We start from the raw sequence: 26411 nt of genomic DNA on the forward strand, positions 1-26411 counted from the left end.
ACTTTTCAAGGCTCTCCCTTTACCCTCCTCCAGACAGAAAAAAAACTGTACATAAAACACACACAAAACAAATGAAACCAAAAATGTCTGTCTGTACACACACAGAGACATATATAAATATAAATATAAATATAAATATAAATATAAATATAAATATAAATATAAATATAAATATAAATATAAATATAAATATAAATATAAATATATTAATTAATTAATTTTTAAGAGAAGCCCTGGTGCTAGACTGAACTTCAGGCTGGTACTTGGGCTAATCTTTCTGGCTGTAATTTGCCACCTGGGCTTGTCACCAGGAAATGGTTACCCAATGCACCTCATTTTGGTTAAAATCAGACTATCAGTTTTGCCACCTCCAGGCACTGTGTTAATTTATCTCCATAGACAGTTTTCAGTGATACCAGTTTACAAATCCCTCAAAATTACTTTATAATTATGTTAAGGTACGGTCCCTAAAAACCCGAACATATTTATTCAGAATTGTAAAGAGGCAATTAATGCAGTTCTGAAACCTCTCTCATCAGGAAAACAAGTGTGAAACACTTCAGAGTACCAAGCATTCAAGACTGATCCAATGTCCGTACTCTTTGGCTGTCAGAATAAATAATATGGTAGTATTCCCTGAGAAGTTATCTTAAATTTAATTAGAGGTGTTCATAAAACAACAGAATATCATGATGGAAATTATTTATATGACAACCTATTTAGAACAGATCTCTTCAAAGCCATCCATTTTTCAAAGGAATACATTGGAGAAGGCCACATTCCATTCTACAAAGATAATTTTTTAATTGCAAACACCAAACCATGTAACTATCAGGAAGAGTTCAAAATCAAGTTCAATGCACAAACAAATGAACAGTATAGTGGCAGCACTGCCCTTCAGTGCCAGGCCGGGTTTGGTGCTGCAGACACGGCCCCAGGCTGGCCATGCCAGCTCAGAAGCCAGGGATGGCACGGGCACCTCCCCTGCCGTGGGTGCCAGCCCCGAGTCCCCAGAGCAGCGTTGGCAGAGTCAGGAGCTGGGCCACGGTGGCCCCGTTGCCAGCAGGTGCAAGCTCCTGTCCATGGTGTACTCTGTGCACGTGAGAAATCCAACAGCCTAGGCCTTCATAAACTTTCCAGCTTTACATTTTCCAGACAATCAGATGCTTGGTCTTAACATTTCACCATGATACACATACAATATATCAAACTGTACATGCACATATCAGCAAACCCATCTACATTACCGCAGCAATTCAGAAACAGAGAGCAAGGGATTTCCTTTTAAAGCCTTCCTTTGAAAAGTCTTCAGCCTACACGCAGATAAGTGAGCAAAGTGTCCAAACACACAAAAGATGTGACCAACTGTGCTGGCATGGGCTCCCTCTGCACATGCACATAGTTAGCAATTAACAGGACAGTACAGCTTCCCACTTCAGCACAGCAAGTACAGCATCAGTGCTAAAAGGAAACTGTGCCACACCTAGTAAGATGCAGATTTTAAAATAATTTTTAAATTAATTAAAGGAGGTCAAGATTTCAGAATTCCACATGGGAAAAAAACCCCAAATCAATGAAAGAAACAAATTTGTATTGCTGCAGACATCTGTAATGGTGTCTGAACATGAAATTTAGATTCCACCCCCCTGCCCCTCAGATGATGCATTGCTCTCTAACTTAATATAAATATATATACACATACTGCCACACAAAACATTGTATCGTTTACCATTTTCTTAGGGAAATGAGGAACTGAGTTTGACATAAATCCAAAGTGTGTTTGCTCTAAACACATTCGTCCATAGATGGCAAACCATTCTTGAAAAATCCAACAAAACAGATTAGGCATACAAAGTGATTGTGTGTGTATGTAAACATGTATTTTTCCTGTTTTCTTAGCATCTTGAAAGCCCTTCTGTGTTCCTGGAGCTCCCTGCCATGAAGGACAGCCCAGAGCCCCATCTCAGCTCCTGGCCCAGAGGCAGAGGTCTGTGCAGGGCTTGGTGAGATTCCAACGTTCACAGCAGCTGAACTCACCCTGAGCAAACACATCCCTGCTACGGTCCCACCTGAAGGAACTGCCCTGTGTGTCACAGGCCCGTGTGACACAGGGACACAGCTTGTCCACAGGCCACTTGGGATGACACAACTCACAACGGCATCAGGATGGCTAATCCAGACAAACTGGAACACTACAGGTAAGAAAACTACTCTATGCTTTGCCTGGCAGCCACAGGTCCTCATGTTTTCACAAGTCCTTTCTATTTAAGATTGGGTCAGCTCCATCACTTCACCTTTTAAATGGTCTGGGAATATTTACTAAACTTGCACTATCTTTATTTAGAAAACACTACCCTAGTCACAGGGGAAAAGAAACTACTTCACATCTTACAGCTTTCATCACTGCATCCATTCTTCACTGTTAACCCAGTGTGAATTTGAAAGGTGTTTTCAACTCTACCCACCTACCCAGGTATACACAATAGAAGTATATTTAAATTCTACACGGTCATGTAATGAAGTTTCAGGAAGCCAGACTACCCTCACAACACCAAGAGGACTGACATAAATACATACAATAGTAGCCCTCAAGATACCTAACTTTATGAAATATAAATATCTCTAAATCAAACATTGCTGTTATATTATTCAGCCAGGCTCTCCCCTGAAGGAATAAGCACAAGTCACCCAAAAATCACAACAGATATGATATCCAAATTATTCTGAACAAGAGAAAACAGTCAAACAAACAGATACAGGCCAAGCCAGCACCCAGGATTCAGCTTTAATCAGCACCCCAAGTATCAATGAAAACTGCTTCGGCACTCCTGTGAAATATTTGACAAACACATGAACAGAACTGACTGTCAACTCTGCCTGTAAAACTAAAGTAACTTGGGAATGTCAAACACTTTTAGTCGCAGTAATTTGTTTTACACAGTGCATGCAAACAGTTAGATGCAGCTCCATTGTAGTCCTAGACAGTAAGAAAGCCCTTTGCAACTCAAAACATAGGGAACGCTGTTATTCCAGGTACTTAACAGGCTTTCAAGTGAAATGATGCAAAGTAAACACATGTAAAATACTTTTTTCAAGTTCAGGAGAGTGGAATCTATTTGCTGACATCAAAACAAGGGAAGAGCCAGGCTGAAACCCCAACCAAGCTCTTGCCCAGCTACAGCAAAGCACTGAGCTGAAGCCTTGCAGTCACCTATAACTTAACCGAGCTCTGAAAGCTCAGCTGAGAGCAGGAGGAGACCTTGCAAACCAGGAACAAACACAGCACAGGTTAATCCCAAAAAGGAAAAAGTCACAGGAATTATGAAGATGCTTCTCGAACTAAACTTGTCCAAATCCCAAAACAAGAATTCAGGTTGTGCTACATGCTGAACTTTTCTGTTGTTGGTAACCTAGTACCTCCTCTTTATCTTCCATTACAACTGGTTTTGTAGTTTCAGTTCACAAAGATGACAAGATCCACACAGTTTTTGCCTAAAGCAAGTGCTCACAAACTTCCCTGGAAAACAGCCATCCATGAATATAAATACATGCTGAAGTACAGCACTGGAAACTGTAAGTTGCAAGTGTAAAGCAGAAAGAATACAAGCAATAACATTCAAAAATAAAGCTAAAATACACCATCCCATCTTCAATCTCCCCTTCTTGTAGGGGCACAAATGCAATGAAATACACATATGTCACAAACTTAAACTGCTGGTACCAAGAAAAAAGTTGATTTTATTCCTAATGCTTACACTCAGGTTTAAAAACGCTTGTTAACCAATGGCACGTTGTAGCAATTTCTTAAGATCCATGAGTGGGCTCACTCAGCAACCTGACATGCACCACTGGAAGCTCTCTGCCCAGAGGATACAGCTCCATACAAAGCAGCTGCTGCCACAAAATCTCAGCTGGCCAAAGTCCTGGAGCTCCAGCAGCCCTTGCTACTCACCAGGGACAGAGTGTCCCAGGGAGGAACGGGCTGGAAAACCCCGTATGAAATAGGCTATGTGGCTACCTCTGCAGCAGTGTCCCTTACAACTATTTTAAGAGGTGCTTCTGAGGGAACTGATGGAATCACTTCCCACTGGAACAACGGGGGGGTTATTTTGGAAAGGGGTGAGCAAAGCCAGCACTCATTCTTGGGGACAGAGAGCAAGGCTTTTCTGCAGCACTTACAGGCTCGCCAGAGGGGTAACACAGAGCAGACTCCACACTGGGTGAGTGCAGTTCTCATGGCTAACACAGCCGGATCTTCCCTCTGGAAGTGGAGATTCCATGTCATATCTGTGCACACTACTCAGAGCACTGCATTCATTACTCAAACATATCCCTGTTATTATTGTTATTATTTCATTACATACGTGAATGTTTCCAAGTTCTAAAAGCTATCCCTGCCTCTCCATACAGGATCCTGTTTAACAAAAAGCCAAATACAGCAGAATATTGAAATTAGCTGTGAACTGTATAATCCCATTGTTCAATTTCATGGCATTTAAGACAGTACCTTCCCCTCCACAAAAGTCTGGATGTTAATCCATGCTGGAACCTGATTTAATTTTCCAGATGACAGGATGGGAACATGCTACAATGGCATATTAGTGTAACTATGCTGCTCTTTTACTCACAACTTTTCTTACGTCATAAAGTGAGGAGTTTTGCTTTAAAAGACACATGCTTAATTACTTCTACAAATAGCACAGCTCAAATTGGTCTGTATTTGAATTGTATGGAAATTACAAGACCAGAGAAGTTTTCAGAAAATTATCAGAAAATATTTCCCGGAGTAAACCATGCAAACCCAATATAAACAAACTTGCTTTTACTGATAAAAGCCAGCCAAAAAATATAGTGAAAAATTACTTCATTTTTTTCTCCTAATTCTTTACCTCATTCACTCCTTTAAGGTCCTTATAGGTGCAATCCCTCTAAAATGAACAGGAATTCCATTCAGAGTAACTTTTAATTTCAATACCCACTACACATTCTCATCCTTATGCAGCACAACTAAAAAGCAATGCAAACTTCTTTCCAAACCTCTGCAAACTCCTTGGTGTCCTGCACTCAGCACAGCCGAACACTCCTGCTTGCCCCTAACCTGCTGCAGCTCAGCCTGCAGATACCATCTCGGAGAGCAGGAAGCAGGGGAGGAGGGAAAAAGGCGGGGATGGGAGGAGAAAATGTGGGAAAGAAAAAAACCTACACACACACACAAGACAGACATGAAACCTCAGAACAAATTCTGACATAAAAGACATATGGAATAAAAATTTCCATTTTTATTTAATATGCAGTTTTAACCCTTCATTCCTTTCTTTTTGAAGTGCACTTTATTCTAGAAGTGTGCAAGTCAGAAAACAACGAAGATGCAGAAGAAAATTCTACAAGAAAGTCTTCCATCCCATCACACAAGTCCACTGCCAGCACCACAGTGTGGGAGACCGATGTCACCCCAAGGCGTCGCTGAGCACAGCAAGCACCCACAGCAGGTTCCACACTCAAACACACAACCCACGTGAGTTCATAATCAACCTCTTCACCTAGCAGACCGCAGGGCAAAGAACCATCCCACCCCCAGGATCCAGGCTGGGCCTGGGTCGGTGGACACGGCCCTGCAGTGAGAGAACCAGCCAGGACTGGTGCATCAGCTGCTGTGCACGAGGCCACGGACAGTCATGCCACAAAAAACAGACTCCTAAGCTTGCCTCTCTCTCTTCAACAGAACATTTGGAAGTCTGCCCTGCAAGTGCCAAAAACATCATTGGTAACATGAAAATGCTTTTCACAACAGTTTAATATGGAAACATAATATAAGGTTTGTAACTCAGACACAAAATGCTGTTCAGACTTCAGTAAAGTGATGCAAAAGCAGCAAAGACTGAGAGCAAACACAGTATAAAATATACATCATAGGAAACAGGAAGGAAGGGAGAAATCCAGAACAGATTAAGCAAATCACTATGATTTCCATAATTGTTTTTATATTATTAACACATCAAGAGCCAGAGGGGCAGTGAGGAACAAAACTTTCCTCAGCAGTGTTCAGCAACATCTTGTATGCGTTTTTTAAAATATCCTTCCAAAAAAAAGCAGGTTAAGTTACAGATTACCTTGCAGATTTTTACTTGAGGCAATATACAGCTCTCCAGAATGAAGAGATGGAGAGAGGTAACAGCTCTAACAACTCAAGAACTGGCACAGGCTGTCAGAGTAATGTCCATACATGTGGAGTGCACACCAGGTTTCTGATCCCCTCACACCAGGTTTCTGATCCCCTCACACCAGGTTTCTGATCCCCTCACACCAGGTTTCTGATCCCCTCACACCAGGTTTCCAGTGCAGACATGAGAACAGCAGCAGCTTTTTAAGTCATTCAAAGTAAATGTTAAATATGAGACTTTCACTGTTTCTAGCAGACAAACCAACTTTCCATCTAAAGGCGTCTTGGTTCACCTTAAAGTCCTGTTACATAAACAAAAGCAACGCTCACTTCTTTGATAAGAAGACAGGAAAAACACTCACTGCCTTTTACAAACAGAAGAGGCTCCATTGGTTTCCTCATCAATTATTCGGTGTCACGTCAAGCTGCTGAACTGCCCAGCTTGCCACGTGCAGAGTGGTTAGTCAGACCCTCTTATAAGGCAACATGTTCCATCTTAACTGCTGTTATTTACTCCCTCAGACTCTTACAGGGAACGGGGCCAGGTTTAATCAAAACTTTACTAATTCTTTTAATGGAAGTTGGGAAACAGTTGTGGTGCAAGCAGTGTTCTCAAAATAGGAAATACAATTGGGGAAATATCTCTCTATTAAATCCTTAAGTTCTTTTGTTTCACCATACCACACTATTGGTTTCACAAAACCCAGCTGTATAATGGTACAGATTAATGTCTGTTGCTACCATTCTAAACTGCTAAGAGTAGGGAGACACTGGAAAGCATAAGATGTCTTAAGTGATCAGTAAACTCAGAATTATTTCTTTACAAAGAAGAGCAGGAAGTTTTCAGTCCAGATTAATTTTTAAACTGCTGATACTGACAGAACTAAAGCTAGAACTGTAAGAAGGGGATGCACAGGATAGAGCTAAAACTAAAAAAACAGTGATCAGAACCAGAAGACAAAATAAGTACTTATTTCCAGGCCTGTTTGTTACATCTCCCATCTTCATTTGAGGTCTTCAGATCTTTTCTCTGCACTGGTTAATGACTTTGGTGATACCTCGAGCCCACATTAAAGCACGGTTGATGAATCTTTTGAGTTTGCTTTACTGTGCACTTAAGGGGATATTTCTCTTGATAACCATCTGTTCAGAAATGTAGTATTCCTGCAAATCGAAGCCAAACTCCAGGAGTCCTGCTAACTGCAAATTTTGAATGGATTATATATTAAATTCTTTTTTTCCCCCTGTAATTTTAGTCAGCAAATTATACAGCAGCTAAAACTTGCAAAAAATATAATTAGGTAAAATCGTACTCCAATGGTCAAGAAATCCACAAAGCCTGGCTTACAAAATGAAATATGAAGTGTTTTGAAACTTTTTACAGGCTGCCTGCAATAATTATACAAAAGAGTTTAAATACAGAAGTTGAATGGGAACACCTACTTTAAGCAGGCTTTTTTGGGGGTTTAATAATTTTTTAATTTATTTGTGTTTGATCAAAGTTTTTTTTCTCATAACCTTTTTGACACTCTATAAATTTAATAGAGATGTGTTTTAAGTGCTCAGGCCATGAATACTGAATTTGTTTTTCTCCTGCCTCTTTGTATTTCTATTCCGAGACAGCGGAGTTGCCTGGTGACAGTCTCCCCACTTCCACAGCAGCTGGCAAGCCCTGCTTGTCATGGGGATATGAAAGAATCAGTTAACTAATATTTCAGACTCTGATTTAAATGTGACAGTCTGGAAGTGCCAATACCATGCAGAGCAGGATTTACAAGCTAAGATTTCTCCAGAAGTCTCAGAAGCAATAAAGAAAGAAAACTAAAAAGACTTTTATCACATCTAGCTAACATGCAGCAAAAATTAATCCTGATTAATTAATTAATCCAAATTAGTGCATCATCTAGAGTTTAACAATACTAGACACAAGCAGTAATTGTCTAAATCTGTTAACTTAGATTCTCAGAATGCAAATTCTCAGGCTAAGACCAAAGCAACCAGAGCTTTGACAGCTTTACCGTAAACAGTCACCTCTTCAATATTTACAGGACATGTATTTCAGATGGCTTCTGAATGCCTGTCTGCTGGCCCAAGATCACTTCTTCTGCTGAAGGGCCAAGCACATGCACCCAAAACAATTTATCTAAGCTCACTTTGTACAGCAGCAAAAATAGAAGTTATGTTTGACAAAATCAGTTAACTTATAGCCACCTGAATTAATACCCAACTGTATTATTTAGCATACTAAGCAGCTTCATTTTAAAAATCCTTATTCAATTAATTTTACAAGAAATTTTTATGTCATGATACATTTTCTACTTTCCTGTGTCAACCAAATAACTCTTAACTTAGTTGCTGCTCTGAAGAAAACCAGAATTAATATTTTAATTTCATATTGCTTTTTAGCAATATTGTATTAAAAGGAACTTGTGTAAAACCACAATGTGGCCATGGAAATCAATCAACTGCATTACAAAACCTAAAGGAATTGCTAATGAAAGCAAACAGTATTTTCCAACACACTGCCAGGCTTTTCACTACTAGAAAATACTTTGAGTTTTATAAACACTTTCCAAGCTGGTTTCTTTTGTCATTTTTATGTTTAGCTTTAGTGATAGTCTGACAATTTAAATTTGGTAGTAATCCATATTTTCTGTATCTTAGAGAACATTTTACAATTGTTTGACTTTTTTTAAATTTCTTTCCAAACTTCACCAACCACAATAACTTCAGATAGACATATTGTCAGAGAAATACATAAAGCTCTGCAGAAATACATTCATGGCAATATGGATTACCACATATCAGGTTTAATCTGAACTGACTGAAAAAGGACGTGGAACAGAAGAGTTGTAGCCAACCATAAGTTCTTGAAGTGTTGTACTAAGAAAGGAAAAACAACAACCCTTCTCTTGAGCAACTGGATAATTGCCTGAACTACAGAGAGAAACTTTCTTTGTTACACATGCAACAGCGAATACTGATTTCTAAGCCTCAAGCTATGTAACTTTCTAATTCAAACTCTGACCCCACGTTCATACTCTCAATATTGATGGTCTCCAACTGTTCCCAGGCTCCAAGTGCCCGTGTGCTACTGCAGTGGAGCAGCACTGCTCCCAGACACTGCTCTGTCACCAACTGCACAAACTGCTCTGAGGGGACCCTCCGGCACAGCAACTGCACAGTTCAGAGAGAGCAGAGCTGCACCAGCAGCTGGGGCTTGATGGCTTCTCTTCATGCGCCTGTGCTTAGTTCAAGGTGCTTTAGTGATCCCTATGGCACTGAAACAAAACCAACAACTCATCAAAGACGAAACGCTGAAAACCTCGTTCTCCATTCCATTGGTCCCTGCAGTGGAGATACCACCACAAATGCTTTTGGGCACACGCAGAAGGATACAGCTTATGTGTCATACCATAAATTTGATTCATCCATGTCCTTGCCAACAAAGGACAGCCAAACCTCACGAGCATTTCTGGGGAGCTGATTTCACAGTGGTGTTCTGCTTGTAGCTTTTCTAGTGTAGTCATGCTTAGAGCTTCACACTCACTGCACTGATAACCCCAGAAACCTGGGCTAAGAAACTGAACTGACCAAGGGTTTCTACAGTCACCAACATATTCCTGAGCCTTGAGGTGTGCAAGTTCATATTCTAAAAGATCGCACATAAGAGAGAGCACTAATTATTTTATTGGGACACTTCAGAACTTGGCCTTGTACCTTTCAGTATTCGGCCTCATCTTTCTGTTGCAGCTTGAGCCATGCAACACACCATCTCAATTCACCACTCTTATTGGTACTGCCCATTCTTTCAAAATGGTAAAATAGTAAAAATCTGTAAGAACAGGTAAGCTGGAATCCAGTTTAAAAAAAACCAAAAAAATCAGAGATTGGTCACAGTGAGCCTCACCCAAGGCTGCAGCATCACTGAGGTCCATGAAAGCCTTCAACCAAAGTATTAAATGGGAGGAAAGTTTGTAAGACCAGGAAAAGCATCCAACATGCACCCCAGTAAAACATTTCTTTGGAGTCAGAAATGTTTATGACAGAAGTTGAACTTCTTGAATATAATTCAAAACTTAGTGGGGGTGAGGGGAAGGAGGTCCTAACATGGAAAAATACATCTCATGGAGCTAATGACCATGAGATGAAAGAAAAACAAATTCACTTCATGTTCAGCTGCTCAGAATGACTTCTCTCTTTTGGAAGAAAGTTCATTAACAGGACAGCATCAGGCAGCACAACAGAGCCATGGATATATTGACACTTGCAGGACTGACCTAGTTTATGGCTGCAACGCTTTCAGTTACTATTAGCAAAGCTCACTGTGCTGTGTGCAGTGCTGAAACAAAAAGAAGGTCTCTGTGAAAATAAGTTTAGCACATTTAAAGCAGTGCTGTCAGCTTGAAGAGAAATTTGGTTTAGATAAAGAGGAGTTAGTTGATATTCAGTGCAGCTAGACAGGAAATCTATCATCTTGCTAAAAAAATTTAAAACATTTCTGCTACTGTAGAAAAGGCAAGGGTATCAAAAGGATTTTTAACCACAAAAAATGTTTTCAGACACTTGATACTTCCAAGATGTATGAGAACATACATCCAGCTACCAAAATGCTCCTGAGAGAGTGGAGTAGTCCAGTTCTGAGCAGGAACATTTCATGATCACGTCACAGCCTGGAAGTCAGTTGTATATAAACACAGCAATTGCACTAATTTCCTATCTCTTTCCCTTGCCCAGCTTTAAGAAACCACAAACTCCCAACTAAACTTTCAGCCCTTTTCAAAGCTCTGCAGATTCGTTTCAATCTGGTCACCCTTAGCAGCAGATTTGTTGAAAACAATCTTTTTCCTTCACTACCGACTCCAAAGGTAACCTAAAACTGTAACTTGAATCCACCTGTACAAACTCTCTCCACAGGCTGATGATCCAGGCTGTGCTGAAGTGCAGCTGACCATCGACTCTGGGAGTGGGATGCTGCAGGAAACAGTTCTCACAAATCAGACAAATGAGAAGGAAGCTCAAGAGCTGGGCAGCTCTTATCACACCTTGAGCAGTACCTACTCTGTTCTCATTATTTCATTCCATGTCTAATTGGATTTCTAAGCTCTCTGCTCCCCAGATGCTTTTTGGAGGTCTGAATTCATACTGCTGTTGTACTCTCACCAGAATTTCAAGCACCAACAGGTCATTTCTAAAAACTCTCCTTTTTGCTAAACTCTTGCTAGGGCTACGCCCAAACATCCTTTTTGAGAACAGAAATTAATGCTATTTACCATGGTTTACTCATTGAAAAATAAACATATATCACTAGCTCTAGTACCACATCGTCAGTGCTCCATGCCGTAATTGTTCCACAGAGGCTCCACAGCCTTTTCTAAGTAACAAACTAATGATGAAGTTCTCTCCATCTTTTTATACAAGTATGTATGTTTAATTTTTAAACATGAAAGATTAAATTAGAAGTCACCCACACAAACACAACTCCTTTTTAAAAGGCACTGTATTTACATCTGCAAGTGCTCACGTTGCTACTACAACCTTTATAACCAAGCTTAGGTTTGCTTCAAACAAAACAGGGTTCTCAGCGATAGAGGCCCAAGAAAAAGCCCTGCATACAGTTAGTCTACAAAGAATTAACTGGATTAATTAGCAAGGGATTTGAGAAGCAGCTTGGAGCTAGAAAACCAAAACACTAAATTGTTTAAATACTTTGGCAATGGATCAAGGTTTCTAGGCAGCCCTATGTTCCATTCTCTCTTTTTTTTTTTGCTCGGTGTTTTAACACATTTAACCTGACGAGGTACTTTTTCATGAGATATGAATGACACTGTCAAAATACCAAAAAAGAAGATGTGAATTAAAAAATGCCACAAGCTGTTAGCAATTCTGCCAACATGTATGAGCCCAGGCAACATTAATTAAAAATCAATAGCTTAGGACATAAATAGCTCTTATCTCTGTTATAGTATATCTCTAACATAACTCTCTATTAAAGAAAAAAAAAAGAGGGAAAAAAAGCCAGTATCTCTGCTATTATACTGACTGAATTGACCACAACAAAGCTAAAGGAATAAGGCAAAAACCCTGAGCAAAGAAACCCTTATGAGAAAGGGAGGACAGGCATATGAATGATTGGAATGCTTCAGCCTTGCAGTATCATTAACACATAACTGGCTGGAAACAGCCACACTGCAAATACTTGGAGAACAAGCTACCAGGAAGAACATTCCATGTTTTCAGTGCTAATATGATTCTATACAAAATTCTTCTTGCCAAGGAAATAAAAATAACATGCACATCTTTCTGTCAGCTAGAAGTTTGTAATCCGTATCTTCCTGAGTTTATTCATCAGTATTTTTACTCTGCATCTCAACTAAAGATTGTCAATTCTCTGATAATTATAAAATAAAGATGAGAAAAAGCAGGAAATTGCACTGAACCTTTATTTCCTTTAGCAACACCATCTTCAAGCTAAAGTTACATTAGCAGGCATCAAAGCTAAAAGACTTAAGATTAACTAGGAACTTAAACCATGGCTTTCAACAGCTGTTTTCACACTTGCAGAGAGCCAAACCTTTGAAAGAGTCAAATCCATTTTCTAACACAATATCACATAAAGTCCACCAAGCTGGATGTGCTTTTCTAACTTTGCATTGAGCTACAGTCAGAAATTATGTATTTCATTCCAAACTGTCCAAATTCCATTCCAGCTATTGCCAATTCCAGGTAGCCTTGTTTAAGGTGTACTGAATACAAGGTTTTGTTGATGTAGCACAATTCTTCATCTAGAAAGTTAATTATGCAATCTTATTTTTTAGTAGAACTACATTAGAACACAGAACCGCTTTTATTAGAGCTCCTCTAAACACTATAAATTGAAATTCTACCACGTTCCCCCAGTAATGCTTTTTGTCATGGTAAAAATACAAACTAGCACTTTATTAACACTTCAATGATTGTCTCATGGAATGTTCAAGAAAACAAAACAATTCCAAGACTTTTTTAAATCATCTGTCTCCATTTTACTTGATCATTATAAACAAAACTGAATAGAAGATGCACAAGTAATTTGTAAAGTCTTTCAAAGGATCTGATTTACATTTTTCTTCTACAAAGACGAAGATCTCCCCATAACATGCCCTATTTGTGTTAAATATTAAATTAAGACACTCATACTACACATATGGCAAAAATGGAATATATTTTTGATATGTTTTAGAATTACTTTCAGCAGTCTAATGCTATTTATAATACTGGTGCAAATACTGCTACCAGTAAAGAAACAAACATTAAAAAGGTGTCCTTTAAGCTTCCCTTTAAGGCATCTCCCATAATCGTATAATTTGCTCTGGACATCATTAAAATGTAAAGTTAATGAGGATTCAGCTGAAAACAGAAGAAATGTAACCTATTTTCAGGCAAAACTTCTAACACTGCAATCAGAGGGAAAACCTCTTTGATGTCTCTTTGTCTCTTCTCATTAATTTTCTTTTGGTTTAAAAAAAACACAAAGGCTGTTTAAACTAAAAAATGCATAGAAGTTTAAACATGGTAATTATAGTCGAGCTGCAATGAGGTCATTAGGTTTTTAAAACTTTTGAGATAAACAAAATTGAGATGAATGACTATTTTAAAAACATGTCAATACTTAATTTTAATTGTCCATGTGATTGATACCCACTGTATTCTAAGGATTTAATCTAGATACAGAATTGTTTCAAGATGATTTAGTGAAGGACAGAATCCCATGGCCGGGGTAGAGCAAAGCAATCAAGAAATACATCAAAATGATAAGCTGTAATTACTGTATTGCTAGATGCCACATTTAGTATTTCTAAGTGCAACAAAACACGCGTTTGCCATCCATGCAAGAGAGATGGCAAATTGTGAGATTTTACTACTCTATACGTCCATGGTTCATTAAAGAATAAAATACTGAACAAGTTAAATAATTCTATTTACTCACTAAATCTATTCTTGTTTATGAACACTGCCATGTACACAGAGAGCTGCACACTTCTGTTTTAACATGCTAATTCTTTCCAGCAGAACATACCTTAAAGAGGTCTCTTTAATTAGACAATACTGATGCACTGTGATATACTGTAGTGGTAGATCTTTCTAGCAAATATTTTACACGTAAATTTTCCCAAACACAAACTAAAAACAATTTTTACCACTACTGCGTACAAAAGAAAATGATGGATCATCACAAACAGGCCTTAACAAATACACAGGGCAAATATAATCTGATCTTTAGTGTAGAAAGAATTTAATCACAATGAAGAAAATAATCATATTTATAACACTTTTCTGCATGTCAGGATCACCTCTAGATAAAATGGAGTAAGATGAGATCAATAAATTATTTTGTGGCAAACGTAAAAAAAATATATGAATGTTAATACATTTTTGGACAGAAGTTATAGCTTTAAGAGAGGGTTATTTACCCTAATGAATCTTTTCTACATGTTTGATAAACTCTTCAAATTAAACTGAGTCAATGACCAACAGACAAGTATCAGTTAAAACCAGAAACTACTTTAGGTGCAAGTGAAGTACATCTCAAGAAGAAAATTTCATATTTATTTTAAGGAAAGTTTTGGGGCTTGGGGTTTGGTTTTGGGGTTGGGATTTTTGCATTTTACCTTTCCTCTGCCATGTTTTATTAGCATTTGCTCCGCCCTTGCCCACGGGGCAGCTCTGTCCTACAGACCCATCCTACAGCATGCACCAGCCTCTGCTCCACTGGAGCTGCTCCTCCCCTCCTGGGACCCTTTCCCTGCTTGTCTGCACTCTCTCAGGGCCAGAGTCACACAAGCACCAAGCACAGCACCGAACTAACACCGAGTCAAACACACAGCTTACCAACAGGAAACACCAGCCACCGGACTCTGCCTCCGCCCAGACCGTGTGCTCAACCAGCCATTCTGTCTTCACACTTTCACACTTGGCTTGGGTCTGCATTAAGTATTTTCGATAGGTGTTTCTCCACAGAGTGATAATCTGGTTTTAGAATCTCTGGAAAGATCTCAAGGATCTCCAAAGTATTTTACAGACAGAAATTAGAGTCATTTTCTGAAGGTGTGCAACAATGTAAGAATTCATTCATGAAGATGTCATGTTACCCACTATTTATATTCTGAACTACATAGTTACAAAGTAAATGATTCTTCAAAGGAACCAAATACAGGATTGAGTTAACACCTGTAGAATGCAATGGGAGTTGTGAGTCTAATTCCCTTCACCACCACCTAAAATCCCAGCACAAATTCTAATGGTAGATATTACAGCCAGGAAAGCATTCAGAAAAAACTCTCTAGACTATAACCCATTCCAGCCAACAGATTATCAGTACCAGTTGTCTCTTCCTATCCTTCTACCCAAGGTTGTCATTCTCAATATGGAAGCCCAACTTCCTTGGTTTCTATTTAACACTTCCATTAAATAAGTAATATTAAAGACTATATAAAAAGTTGTTTCCATCTTAAAAAATGACATAAAAATCATCTTCCCAGAAGCCAAAAATCTGTCAGCATCTGGAATTTTGACAAATGGTTTACCAAAACTTGCTAGTCCAAGAAGGACCAAAAAGCAAATTGCCTCTAGTAGCACAGAAAGTGGAGTTTAGGATTTGTTTAGATTTGATCTTGGGTTTTGACAACTGCTGAAGTAAAACAATAGTCTTGCATTAATTTTACACTTATTTGATAATAATCTAACCTCAAAATATCTCTTTTAAACTCCATTTCAATTTATAAAAAATCTAACACCCAAACCACAAACAGAAAACATCAACACAAAACAAAACCAACAAAAAAACCACAGGAAAATCTAACAATGTCACTTTTTGTTCATGACAAAAAATACCACACCAATGGCAGGCAGCCCCTGCCTTGCGCACTCTGACAGGCCTCTTTTTGAATTCCAGTTTACATTCTCTTCTTGCAAGGAACTCCCCATAACAAAAAGAACCAGCAATACAAATAGATCTAGTTCATCTTCGACTTCCCCACGCTTTCTTTGCCTGAGTGCTGCCCTTGAAGCAGTGCTCTGCTACGTGCCCTAAAGCACTTTGCAGTGCTCTGCTACAGCTACCAACCTACACAACAGCGGACTAAAGACAGACACAAATTCTAATTTCCAGTATCTGTATTGAAAACATTCATAGGAAGCATCATCCCACTATGGATGGACCAGTCAGAGCCACTTAGGGGACCGTGCTAACTTCAGGGAAAGGAACCACCCAAAGTTCCTGTTCTTAAATCCACAGGGAGTCTCCTTTAAAGTCATTACTACTTTGTTTCTTTTTCACCTGAATGACACTCGAATTGAAAGTCCTTTACAGCAATGTCTGTATCCAGGTTAACTACAGATGCACTAAGCTTTGAGCAGAAGTTAACACTCATTAACAAGATTACCTGTTGTGATTGAGAACAACCAAAAAACAAACCCCCTTGGAAATGCTTATGACTGAGAGTGAACTAAAGGTTAAACTACTCCCTTAAATAAAGTCTCACACACACACACACACACCCCCTTTTAACATCAACGTTTGGACTCTGCTCAAAGTACAATCTCTTTGCAGTTACTGGCATGGCAGCCCTATTCTTAAAACAGCACAGTAAAAGAGAGTTAATTGCAACAAGTGCTTCACCAAATTCTTAAATGCTTCATATGCTGAAATTTTAAATGTTTCAGTAATATTTGGTATCTAAATCGAGTCCCTCAAGAATGTTTTAAAAGGAACAACCACTCCAATTAATCTATAAATTCAAGAAAAAGTATTGCTAGTGAAAGAAAATAATTTGTTAGAATCACTAGAAAAACCCTCCCTAAGAAAGTTTCAGTTTAGCAGTTAATTCCAACCTGCAGTTAAAAAGGCACTAGCTGTCAGTCAGTTTTCTCACCCAACTCTATCATGAAAAGAAAAACTGACAGATCACAGGAGCTTGCCTTTGTAAACCAATTCGGGAACTTTCATGCTTCTTATTTGTTAGGTTAAAGGTTAAATTGCTGACCTCTGCCCTCCTGCTTAGCAGCCTTTCCCTTTTTCTGTAAAGCTTTATTTTGGGGCTGTATTTACATGGATTAGTCTCTTTTCACGCTAAGAAGGAATCTGTTCACAGCCAAAGCCTTAGTTCTGGTTGTACAAAAAGCAGTCACAATTATTCAGCAGCAGACAATGACCATATTGTGGATTTACAAAAAAACCACCTCAGCCATGGCAAGTTCTGTCCTTGCTGCACAAAACAATAGAAGAAAAATCTTATCAAGCATTCAAGAGAAAGCAAACAAAGCAGGCCCACTGTGAACTTGATGAAGATGTCAAGCTCCTTTAAAAAAATATAAATCAACAAAAGAATTTAAAGTCTTGTGAGTGAGACTTTCTGTGCTGAATTTTTCTGTCTTGTTAAACAGTGCCAGCCGAGCAATATACTGCAGATTAGTAAACACCTGTGAAATAGGAAAGATTGTAGACAGAAGTAGTTAAAGCATGAAGCAAAAAGGCCAAAGAGCTCTCTTCCCACAAAATAGCTCACAGCAACAGAGAAACACTCAGATAGATTTGATATTACTGGTTTGGGGGTTTATTAAATCTAGTACTATCAGATAAGAATACGCCTAAAAATGTGTTAGATAAAATATATGATGACTTGCAAAATGACAGATTCTAGTATTTTTTTCCTAAGGTGAGTTTCTTTTCAAATTGAGTTCTATATCTCATTTATACTGTAAAAACCAAACTGTAAACTGTCTTCACAGAAAACAGCTCAAACTGTGCTATTGACTTACCCTGACACTGCAGTCCCAGCAAGCTCTTTGTTAAAATCTTCCACCTTGTTTGTACTTAGAAGCAAAGCAATCAAATGGAAACAGAAAAACAAAGCAGCAGCTTAGGAGAATTAGAATTCCCAAATACCACCTACCTACTTAGCTTTGGTTACTTTTCCAATCCTGCTTTAGGAAGTTCGATGTAGCAACACAACACTGTAAAGATGGGATAGGAAAACTCGTGATATGGGAATTCCAGCCCCTTCAAAAGAAAGCCCTTATTTAATGGAAAAAGACCTGCATTCTGCACTTCTAAACCTTCAACATTTTATCTATTTCTCAATACAGAATGGGCATATTGGAACCAATACAATGCTTTAATCTTAAAAAAATAAAGGCTGCTCTGAGAGGCGCACAGGTAAGGCTTACAACCTTTGAATGACCAACTCTTAACTTAATCCTAGTCCAGTAACATTGCTTATGTTCAAGAAAATCCTTCATCAGTATAGGAGGCACTGTTCTGCTATGTAACATTATAATCTATGACAAAAGATAATGGTAGGGAGCAGCAGTGTGTCTGACAAGAGACAGAAAGCTGCTAGTTCTCTCTACCTGTGAAAGTCCAACCACAGAAACCACTGTGACAACTGTAGAATCATTTTAAGGCCCAAGTACATCGTGACTTCTCCCAGTAGAGTAAAGGATTTCGATTAGTTTAAGTTATACATTTGTGATCTACTGGGAAGGGGGAAGGGAGGGAAAGAGCTATTACAACCCAAGGCTAGAACATGAAAAGTAAAGAAGGAAGTACTTAAACTACTCACAAGCTTCTAGTAGGAACAAGATTAGTAGTACATGCTACTCTAGGAGCCAATTCAAATGCAAATTCCATCCTTTCACTCAAACAATGATAAACTACCTCAGAGTTAATAGTTTCCTTCTAAGATTCATCTCCCTTTTCAACTTAGCGGTATGTTTTCCAGGAAAGAAAGAAGCACATGGAGAGTCTTACAGCAAGATCTTTTAAATTCTATCATAAAAGAAGTAGCATAAACTACATTTCCTTTCCTAATCCAGTGAACATTTGTTAAACTCTAACATACTTACTTACACTTTGTCCATGCGGTCGCATTTAGGCTTCTAACTTACCATGGTTTTTTTTTAAAAACACTCAGAAAGAAATCCTTTAGCTGTACTAAACCATTTCAGCTTTTTCCTTGAACACACAGCAAGAATTTATGCTACACTCACAAAAAGATGAAAAATGAGGTCCTTGGAGAGAAAGGCCTTTTGGCACACTACATGGTAAAGCTACAGATTTGACATACTTTTATAATGTCTGCTTTGGCAAGAACACAAAAAACCCCACACAAAAGCATGGTACGTCCTCCCAGACAGGGGTGTAGGGGGTGTTTTACTCTTGTGAGCATTTACTTTCAAATGCTCTTACTTCAGAGACTATTTTGATCAGTTACTTTAGACTAACAAATTCTCTTTTGCTATATGAACAGTTTGACAGTCAGACTACAATTCTCCTCACAGGCCTTTCTAACAAGAGAGAATCTTTGGCTGAAGTCCAGCAACAGCCTTAAATTTATCACATCCTATTTTTGATGAATGATCTGCAGCAGTTTTAAGATCATAAAGTGCTTTGAAAGTTGAAAGAAAAATTTCACAAGTAGTGAGCTTTCACTTTCTTTATAAAGGTATTTAAACTAAATTTGCTAGGAGATCCTTTTTACTTCTGCGTCTCAAAAAACTTGCACAAAACAATCTTCTTGCTGAGATTAAACACATAGGAAACAGTTGCAATGCACTTCTCTACAATGTGTCAATAGCATAGAACTGGATATATGAGTGCTTAAGTAAGCTTAAGCAGTTATCTCCTGTAAAAGAAACAATAAAAGTCCTTTGTAATTTACTGCCTCACCTTCTGTGAAGTTTCAGTATCATGAAATGCCATGACAAATAAAAAAATCACAATCTTATAAAATGCTTTTTTCCTTCCTTTACACAAAGATTAAAAATAGGAAAAGAAATCCAGTAAAACAGCAGTATTTCATAAAAAGCTTTTAATTATCCACATCATGTAACAATTCCAATGCATAAGAGAAGATCATGCACATGAGACACAAAACGTATTAGTTCTACTTTGAGCCAATTTTCCCCTAAAATATTTAATTTTTACAATAAAACCATGGCTATTTTCCCCTCTTTTTCTGAAAGTAAATGTGTGGGAGCTGGTGAGAAGCATTAGAATTGCAAAGTTCCTATGCTTGATATACTTATACCTGACAAACACAACACAGAGTTCTCACTAGATAAATTCCATGTACTGTCACTGTAAAACCACAAACTCTGTTCTAATTTGCAGCTTCTCACTTTTGGTGAAGAGGCTCCAGGCTCTGGAGCAATGCATCCCTACAAAGAGGAAATCATGGGAGAGGAGGCCTCTAAGGATGAACAAGGAGCACCTGGACAAACTAAACACAAACAGGCAACTTCCAGAGGGTGGAAGCAGGGAAACATGGCCTGGAAGGAATGTAGAGGAACTGCCTGAACAGCCAGGCAACAGGTTAGGACAGCTAAAGCCCTGCCAAAAGTAAATCTGGTCAAGGACAATAGGAAAAGCTTTTATAGGTATACTGGTAATAAAAGAAAGAACAGGTCAAATACATGTCCTCTCAGAAAGGGGAATTACCAGCTTCCATTGAAATACCAATAATTAGGCAAAAAATGGCTTGGTGCTGTCTTCTCCTAAGGAAATATATCTTTCATAAAAAATACTCATCTTCATGTAGCCAGAGTTGAAGCTATCCTGTTTCATAGTTCTCAAAAAAAAGACATCACATTTACTTAAGTAAGAAAAATCTGTAAGTTTCAAAGCAAGACCTGTGAATTCAACAAAGGAAAGCACAAAAAACACCTTTAAATACAAATGAATGCTGGAATTGTATAATCTACCAAAGATTTCATGTGCCAAAAATATACAATGCTGAGCACAGATGATAATTATTTCTAAACAATCGTGAGGGGAAAGGACAGCGAAAGCACAGGAAGCTGATCCAGCGATCATTTCCACTCTCAGTTCACACATTTCATTGTGGTTGAGCAAAGTTTTACCTGGACTCTTTTCCAACTTCTTTGGTTTCAATGACATTTTTCTCTTTGCACCTTATTAAGCATACAAAATATTCCCCAGCTGATCCTGAAGCTTACACTTCTACAAATCAAATCTTAGGATCACAGGATAATTGAGGCAGGAAGGAACCTTGGGTGGTCTCTAGTCCAACCTCCTGCTCCAACACAGGCCAGGTGTGAGGTCAGACCAGGTTCCTCATGGTTTTGAAGTAATTCGGTCTTGAAAACCTCCATGGATGGAGATGCACAACATCTCTTGAGGTGACCTGGTCCAATACTTGACTCCTCATGGTGGACAGGTTCCCCACAGTCACTCAGAATGTCTCTTCATCCAGCCTGTCACTGCTCCTTGTCCTCCTGCCATGCATCACCTGGCGAGCCTGGATCCCCATCCCGATGAGTCCCCAGGTGAGGAAGGCTGCTCAGGCTCCCTGCAGCCTCCCCCAGGCTGCACCAGCCCAGCACTCTTGGCTCCTCACACTCTGCAGTGCTTCAGCTCGCTCACCACCTTTGCAGCCCTCCATTGAACTTGGTCTGGTTTATTGGGTGTCTTTCGTGGAATCCAGAACAGATTTTTCCCTTCTGCACTTGACTGTGAACTTTGAAATGCATTAAAACTTAAAATTTCAGTTGATACTTCACAGTCACATGGAAGCTTTCTTTGCTACTTTATCACTTTTCCTCTTCCAGTTTGCTCTCCCATCCCACCATGGCTGGAGGAGCGGGTGGCTGCATGAGGCTGAGCTGCCAGCTGGGGTTAATCCATGACAGCTACACAAATTTTTGAATAACAAAATGGAGGCAAGTTTTACCATCCCACAAGCCAAATAACCCCCAACACTAGGACAGTTACAGCTTTGGAGCAATTCTTTCTCCTCAAGACCAAGTCAGAAGATTGATACCAGAACTGAGAGCATTTTAAGTATCAACAGCACTATTTTACTAGACACAAACTTCAAAAACAGCTGCCTTCGTTAATTTTGGGACCAATTAAATGGGGACAAATAGTTTCAAACCTGCCTAATAACTTGCTTCTCACACAACTTTTATGCATTTTAGTCTTCTCAACAGTAGCTGCTCCTTGCCATGCAAAATAAATTCCCCAACTGAAAAAAACCAAAAGTTGATCTATATTCTTAAGGTTTTGGCATGGAACAGACAGCCAGAAAGTGGACACAGACTACATGGAAGTTTCTAGGTGTGTATTTCTGGAATGGTGATTTGCCTGGGATACAGTACAACTGTTAAATACCGCTGACACTACAGAGAACAAGACAACTTTCATTCAGAACAGAAGGACAAAATATTTGGGTATACACAAATCTGAGGCTTCTGAGAATAAAGTATACCTCTTAAGCACAAAAAAATTGGTTGGGAAAAATCTCTTAAAAGATTCTTCAGAGAGAGTAACTTCAAAATATATGGCTAGTAAAAACAATTATTAAAACTCCTTTTTTACTCCCTAAAAAGAATTTCTGAAGATTTTGCACCTACAAGTGCATACAACAAACCTAAAAACACAACTAAGTGAAACTCCCACAGAATCAGTTGGTTTATAGAACAAAATGTATACTAAATTCTCCAATTAAAAACCTGTAAAGTAGTTCCCGTGCTTTTTAACCCACCTTCCCACAGCAGGGAATTAATCCCTCCAGGGGGATGCAAACAAACTTCAAAGAGAAGATTATACCCAGACACTAGTACTGTACAATGTAATGTTTATGGTCAAATTTGTTCAGATTTTCTGGCACTAGAATCCAGGTCAGATGTGCAGAAACAAAGACCAGTTATTAAAGGGGCTCCTGCAGTTACATCAAATAGTTGTGATGGCACAGAGCAGTAGGACAAGCCAAAACTGTATTCCAGCTACAACTCCTATGGAGGTTTTGGCAGACAAGGAAGGAGCTGCAGCTATTTGACTTTTGCAGACTGTAACAAATACAGATATAAAAGGAGGCAAGTGGCTTTCCAGTCAGTAAAATAGAAAAATCCTTTCTATTTATTCATTACACCGTATCTACCACACACACACGTGACTGTTTAATAAAAGACAAACGAAATAGTACTTCAGTACATGCTGACTAATCATAATTATTTAATTTTGACAAACTTCCTTTTTGTACCATTCTAGAGACTGCACCCTCATAACAGTACCTTTCCAAAACAGTCAAACAAGGTCCATCCACAATCAGATACAGAAATATAAATTTCTTAGTCCTAACTGTAAAAGATTCTGCAGAACCACTAATTAAGATATTTTTAATAGCTAGAACAGCATGATGTTAAATATACTTAATTATCTCACAATATATGGTTCTTAAGAAGAGTTTTAGCCAATAAATAGGTAGAAACAGTGTAAAACAGTACCTTTCCCAATGCAACTGATTCCTGAGTGGGTCACCTCTGCATACACCTCAAAGGTAGTTTCTGGATTTTGTCTGAAACAAAAGGAAGGTATTTAGCACACTGAGAATTTGGTTTAAGTGCACTTGCACTGAAGCAGTCAGAAAGGGTTCTCAGCATGCACACAGTACAATAACAACCAGAGAATCCTAATTTCTTCATTTACAGCTTTGAATGATTTCTCATCAGACCTTTGTAAGGTGCTGAATACAGGGATTTTTCCAGGGAAAAAAAAAAGTATTGGGAACTTTTCACCAAACTGAAAAGTCACATTGTCCAACACTGAACAAACAGCACCCAGATTCATATTTTCATTACTGTGGCCCTTGAATTCAACTTCATGACATCTATATGCCCAGGAAAAGTGGAAAAAATAAAAAAGGAGATGCAGTCAAGAGGAGGCAAAATCACTTTCTGCACACACTACTGAAAAACTTAAGAGGCTGTATTTAGGATGAAGACAGTGCCCCTTTTTAATACCTGTCAAAATATTTCTACCTCTTTGCCAAAAAAAGGCCATGCTGGAGAATATTACAAATGCACGAGGTTTGGTCTCATGAGACTCCAGAGTCTTAAATCCAGAAAATTGCCAGATGCATGGAAATAAGTGTGACAGTCAAAAAAAACCATACCAAATGGAGCTAGAAGATGTAAATGATGCTTGAGGAAAGAGATTTACTTTGCTCAAGAGTTATAAATATACCAGTAGTAAAAGTAAAAAGTTAATGATATTACTTCAAAACAAACAAACAATTTAGTATATATTTTCAGCTCTTACTCATTTAACTCCTAAATGATGCTCTGGAATTACATCTCATAATGAGCATGCAAAGGCAGCAGGTGATTATATAAGAAAGAATATTTTTACTTAATTCCTGACTAACAATTTTAGCTACCAGACTTTTTTTATGAGATTAAAGAGACTGTAGTCCTGAAATAAAGATTTTGCAGATCTGAACATGTGACACTTTATTCTTAGACTTTTTCGTTAAAATCAAGAATCAAAATTGCATAATTACTGTTCCAAATTTACAGCTGCTTGTATAGTGATAATATTGTCTCCTATGTGCTAATGCAAACTAACATTAAAACATTGCTGTGCTATAATTTACTTGTGAATTTTGTAACTTCCTTACAGCTAAGGACAAAAATAATGACAAAACCCATAAATATATATGCTAGAATTCCTAACTGAATGATAATTTAAAAAATTAAACTCATTTTACCCAACATTTCAAACCAAACATATAAGCATGTCAAGGAGTTCAGCTTAACTCTTCAGAGAATTTCTATTATTTTTAATCCTACTTTAACACCAAAAGGATTAAGGAAAACATTTCTAACCATGCCACAGGCCCACTTAGCCTAACTCAAGTGGCTCTAAGCCAAACCCCACACCTATTTAAACTTAAAGAAAAGCTACCACTGCTTTCAGTAGCACAGGATCAGACTCCTCAGTTTTACAGAGCACCTCTGAGGAGCAACAATGGTTCACAACTCAATTAATGGTAATTTAATTTGCCACCAGTTCCCAACTGATTTGTCTTAAGTAGCTGTTTTTTCAGAAAACTAGACTCATAAGTTATGAGAAATCCAAAGTCAGCTGTTATTGTGCAATGTAAGAGCAATCTTGCATAATTATCGCTGTGCTCCTCAAGTTGCAGCAATAACGTGCAAACACCAGGGTTTAGCTCCATCCGACAGCCTCACTATGGGGTGAGGATGGAACGATTCCCACAGAGCCCCAGAAATGTATTTTTCCTTTTATACACATTGCTGGGCAGCCTTATCATACCCTCCTTGTCTGTGTCTTTATTTTTAGCACTCTGTTTCCTTAATTAAAAGTTTATAAACTTTATATTTTTACAGCTAATGGTTAAAACAACAAACACCTTTTTAGTATTATATTAGAACCCATGTTCAAATTCTTAAGTGAAAGCACCAGGTAACAACAGCTGGCAGGAGCACAGACTATATTCCAAAACTTTCAGACAAAAAGACATCACATTTTGTATTTTAATTTTCCATGACAAACGTCCATTCATTTCTATGAACAGTGAAATTAAAGTAGCCTTCCCAAGCAAGAAACTTAGTATTAAAGGCTGCATTCAACAACCAACACCTCAGTATGAGAATGAAGTCATTGTTGGATTGTGGATATTTTATAACTTTTCAGAGGCATTAAGGAAACAAGTCACTATGAGACTTCATAGTTTGCAAATACAGCATGAACATGATCAGAAATGTGCATTCTGTAGCCCAGTGTCACCTGAGAACTGCACAGAAACCCCAGCCCCAGCAATCCTCCACAGCACAAGAGCCTTGAACACACGCACCAAGTTAGTTTTCCCTCCTCCCAAAAATCACTTACAGACCCATGGTCACTTACCAAGTGAACAATAAGATGCAATTTTAAAAATACATAGGACAGAGGTACAAAAAGACATAGTACGTCACTTATTTGAGAATTAAGTAATTTCAGAAGGAAATGCAATACTTCTTTGTAAATACTAACTTAGGAAGGTGCTGTATGCAAAAATAATACTTTTGTGATAAATGCTATTTGTATGAATTACTTCAAATTTCTGATCTAGAAATAACATTAATTTCAAAGCAATCAATATGAAATTCAATTTTACACTGAAATAAGATACTTCAAATAAGATATTTATGCACCTTTTATGATCAAAAAATGTAGTTTTTACCAAACTGTAAGAGATTTATTCAGAATAAAATTAAATCAAGCACTTCTGCAAAGCTGGATGGCTGGAAGTACATACTTTACATATCTACAGCCTATTTCAATTCTGCCAGGAGCATTTTTTGTACACATGGGAAAATACACTTATGACAGAAAGTATCATTCTACTTAAAAACTGAGGCATAAGAGAGGAGTCTGACGTTGCCTGATAATTAGTTGTCCTGTGACAAG

At 38.3% G+C, this 26411-nt stretch overlaps 1 protein-coding gene across 9 annotated transcripts in view; it reads right to left on the minus strand.

Moving 5' to 3' along the window:
- The window catches only part of DENND1A (DENN domain containing 1A), a 148536-nt gene that overhangs the window by 119553 nt on the left and 2572 nt on the right, over positions 1-26411 (minus strand). For 5 of the 9 annotated variants that reach the window (XM_030286838.4, XM_012578373.5, XM_072936702.1 and 2 more), the window contains exon 2: positions 23444-23514. The exons of the other annotated variants lie outside the window; for them this stretch is intronic. In XM_030286838.4, the coding sequence (XP_030142698.4) occupies positions 23444-23514 (71 nt within the window). The remainder of the gene's footprint in view (positions 1-23443; positions 23515-26411) is intronic. 9 annotated transcript variants of the gene reach the window in all.

This window comes from Taeniopygia guttata, chromosome 17 (genome assembly GCF_048771995.1).
Source record: "Taeniopygia guttata chromosome 17, bTaeGut7.mat, whole genome shotgun sequence".
Lineage (NCBI taxonomy): Eukaryota > Metazoa > Chordata > Aves > Passeriformes > Estrildidae > Taeniopygia > Taeniopygia guttata.